The sequence below is a fragment of a genome, unplaced genomic scaffold (genome assembly GCF_019419815.1).
Source record: "Pyrus x bretschneideri cultivar Hongxiangsu unplaced genomic scaffold, Pyrus_bretschneideri_v1 Contig60, whole genome shotgun sequence".
NCBI lineage: Eukaryota > Viridiplantae > Streptophyta > Magnoliopsida > Rosales > Rosaceae > Pyrus > Pyrus x bretschneideri.
Genome location: NW_025999799.1, coordinates 1,625,492 through 1,629,619, shown reverse-complemented (window position 1 = coordinate 1,629,619; position 4,128 = coordinate 1,625,492). Strand labels below are relative to the sequence as shown.

The window sequence follows — 4,128 nt, the reverse complement described above, 5'->3', positions numbered from 1 at the left end:
TAAAATACTAAAATAACTAGGAACTAACAACATAAATGCAAGAAAACAAGCTAACTAAGTCGCATAAATATGCTCCTATCAACCAACACCATCATCATTGTTACCAATCTCACCTCTATAAATGGGTCTTAATGGGTATCCATTAACAACCCAATGAATTGATTTGCCACCTCTAACAGCAACTATGTCTTACTAGCCAATTTGGAGCATAAGGTTCTCGTTGACAATGGGGTGGTACATCCCAAAAAGGTACCCTTTGTTGGGTCAGGGCCAATGCCACTCAATTCGACAACTTTGATATTGATGAGAAGGCTAGATGTGGCTCGAAAAATGTGGCTACGGACGTTGAGCTATCAAAGAGGATGAAGTTTGAGACAAATGATATTGTGAAAATTAAGAGAGAAGATTGGAGAGTATGACTGCATATTTTTGGCAGCTTTGGTGAGGGTGAATAAGAATATAAGGTAAAGATTCTTAAGCATATTAGGAATTATATGAAAGATGGAAGCGTTTTGTTTGTGAGGAGTGCCAAAAGAGCTAGAGCATTTTTGTACCCAGTTGTTGAGGACCATGACTTGCCTGCTTTGAGCTTCTTACAATCTTCCATCCAAATCTCCGTTGTTCTCGTGCACACGATCGTCTACGGTAATTGTTTCTATTTTTTCTTTTTATTGTTAAGCTTATATGTATGATGTATCTCTAAAGTGTGATGTTTTTGTTTTTTTTTCATATTTGTCAATAAATTGAGTGTATACTTCCTCTTGTTCTATTGGTTTCTGCAACTAAGGGCGTGGTATCATATAAATGAGAAACGAGTGATTTTGGTATACATTACAAGTTCATCCTCAATAACTATTATATTCATATGTTGTTATTGCACCTTACAAAATCTATTGCTATCGATAAAATATGACCATTGACAAACAATAATAACAAAGAAAAAATACCGATCAAAACACATTAACAAAACAAATCAACCCAACAAGAACACAAGATTCTTACAAGGCTTGACAGTTTGCGCCTACATCCTCATAGTCATACAAGAAGAATCAAAATCTTCAAAAATAAAACAATGTTCAAAGAAAAACAAAAAGAAGGAAAACACACTGCCTATAACATTTTAAGAGAAATCGTGCGTTTATGTTTTATTGGAACCAAATCAAATCAGAGACAGACACACTTCCTAGGCAGAAACCAAATGAATCGCTATATATGGGCTGAGTTGTGACCCCTCTAGGGAAAATTGGTAAGATAGCACTCTGGAGCAAAACCTTGACGGAATCGCTTTGTGTCTGTGCAATAATTGTAAATCATATAATTCTTTTGCACCCATTGAATCCTCCCTTGATCCGCATAATTAAGCGTCTTCCAGTACCATGCTCCTTTATTGGAGTTTGACTCGCAAGAAGAAGTACCATAAGACCATATGCAAGCATCGGCATTGAAGTTCGTGTAGGAGGCAGTGAAGGGCGATTGGCTCCAATCGATTTTTACAAGTCCACCTCTTGTGGCCCAGTTATCAGCATTCCAGAGACTGGAGTATAACCTCATAGCCTGGTTTTTGGGGAATGGAATACCGTACGACTCCTGGTTCTTGAACTGTCGAATTGGGAGGTCATCAACCAAGAATCTACATATACACACACGAGTATTTTATCACATAATTATAACAGGGCCCAATTAATTATTGATAAGATAGTCGATCAAGAATAATGCTGGAGATATCATATATGATTACTGACATCAGTTGATTATAATAATTATTGCACAGACACCTGGTAACATGTACTTAACAGTTTGATCATAATAATTTTTCTTTCAATAAATTAAAAAGTTTTCACTCGAAAAAAAATGTTGTACAATCTACTAGTCTATTATACATATTATAATCTCTTTTTCATTGGAGAGTGTTATGAAAAATTGCATCAGTAAAATATGATTAGAAAATTGAAAATAAATATAAAGGAGGAAAATTTGGACAATAATTGATGATAAGAGGACGTGTTCAGACCTTTTGGTCAGCTAGTATGCTAAAAAACCGTAGTTTATAAAACATTTTTTTTCTACATTATAGATGTTTACTTACACGATATTTTGGGGATTCCAGAGTATAGAATAGGTGTGGAAATCAGCAGTGGGGTCAAACCAAAGGTAGAATTGCTGTTCTCTGTTACCCTTGCCTTGGCAGAACACGTTAGTATGAAGAATGTAAGGCTTACCAGTAACGTTTCCCAAGAACTCAAAGTCTATCTCATCATGAGATGACCCAGTTGATGATAACTGAAACATATAATTACATCAGAATTTAATACATAAACTCTTGCATTATATGTATATATACATCGGGGTTAGGATTGGAGTATACTCATTTTTAACACACATTTTGACATACTTTGTAGGCTCACTCCTTAATGTATTTCAATAATCCAATCGTTCATTTTGTAAGTTTTTCTTGAAAGATCAAGTCTACCAAAAGTTACCCAAATCCGAAACCATATGATTACTGGATTAAATGGTAATTATTTTAGTGTTTCATTGCAGAAAAATATCTTAACAGTTTTGGGTTAATTTATCTATTTTTTTTAGCAAGGGATAATGTATGAATGATGAATTCAAACATACACGGTTCAAAGAAAAAAAAAAAAAACAAACACTAAAATGACTATTATTTAATCCTTTTTTGATTTGAGTAATTTGTGGTAGGCATAATCTTTAAGGGAATGTCTAAAATATAGACGGTTGAATCGTTGAAATGCATTACAATGTTGGCCCCACAAAATGTGTGTCAAAAATGGGTTAAGATCAGGAGATATCTATTTTTGACACACATTTTGACACCCATTTTGCAGAACCACTGAGTAATACATGTGTGTGTGTGTGTAATCCTAAATTTGAAAGTTATTTAGAAAAGACTAGGATTACTTTTGGAAAGAAGCACTTTTTTCGCCCGTAAAATCACTTAAATGTCGCTTTAAGTGATTTAATGGAAAACACCTCTCATTTGTTTCCCATAAAATTACTTGTATATAATATTTAACTTTCAGGAAACTTACATAGAATGTAGTGACAGTGCCAGCAGAGTTTCCAGGTACAAGCTTGATCTGTATATCAATCTTTGCATATAGATATTCATTGTATGACTCAAAAGCTGCGCCACTGACATTGTCGAGAGAGAGAGTAAGGAGGTCTCCATTGTTAAGCATTTTTGCATGATAATCCCCTCCCCATGTTATGTAGAAATCTTGGTAAAACTTGTCAGCAAAGGCAACCATGGAAGTGCTGATCATGAAAACGAAACCCAACAACACTGCTGAAACATTGGAAGAAGAATGAGCAGAAACCATTGCTTGAATTTTAATGGTTAATATTGCTAAATATGAACAAAAAGAGAAACTTAAGGAATGGTTATGGAAGACAGCTTATTTATAAGCGCGAAGATGAGTAACAATTAATATTATGGGACTTGTTCGTGGCTTGCATTTTATTCAAACACAGATGATCAAAAGTTGTCATTCATTGGTCGTCTATTATTTAAACATATACTCGTAAACCAAGTCAAAAGGGAAAGAATCTAAAAAACAAAATTACTGTTTGACTTGATTTAGAGGCTTGAACGTGGTGGCCACCCAGTTTATAGAGAAGCACCAACCACCATTTAACCAATTGTTCCACACTTGCTTAACGAACCATTGGTTTACAAGTGCATTGACCTTGCTAGTGCTTTGCTCGTCTTGAATTTGAGGGTTTATGCAATTTATGTACTTGATTTACGGATTTATATGATGCTTATAGTTTTACTTTACTTTGTACAAGCGGCCGTAAGATGAGTTCGACTCTCGTTCATTTTTTATAATAACAATAAATAAAACCCTTTGCTTATTTTACCTAAAGAGTTAATGTAACGTTTGGTTAGTAGGTTTTGTTTAAAATACGAAGAAAACGGATACATCTTTGCTTTATCGACTACAATGACTAATTTCACCCAAGACTGAAAACAAAAAAAACAGTGTCCCCTCCCTCCTATAAAACTGGGCTTGTTCTCAAAAGCCACTGATTTTCCACAAGCCATTTGAGACTTGACATTAGTGTACTTAATGCTATTATACTAAAACAATAATCAAGTTATTT

General features: G+C 34.4%; 1 protein-coding gene across 1 annotated transcript; it reads right to left on the bottom strand.

Moving 5' to 3' along the window:
• Positions 1-1,233: 1,233 nt before the first annotated feature.
• Positions 1,234-3,344, bottom strand: LOC125471721 (xyloglucan endotransglucosylase protein 7-like). The gene is made up of 3 exons (XM_048572408.1): positions 3,054-3,344; positions 2,087-2,280; positions 1,234-1,630 (listed from the first exon to the last, which is right to left on the bottom strand). The coding sequence occupies exons 1-3, from the start codon at positions 3,342-3,344 to the stop codon at positions 1,234-1,236; spliced, it is 882 nt and encodes a 293-aa protein (XP_048428365.1).
• Positions 3,345-4,128: the final 784 nt, after the last annotated feature.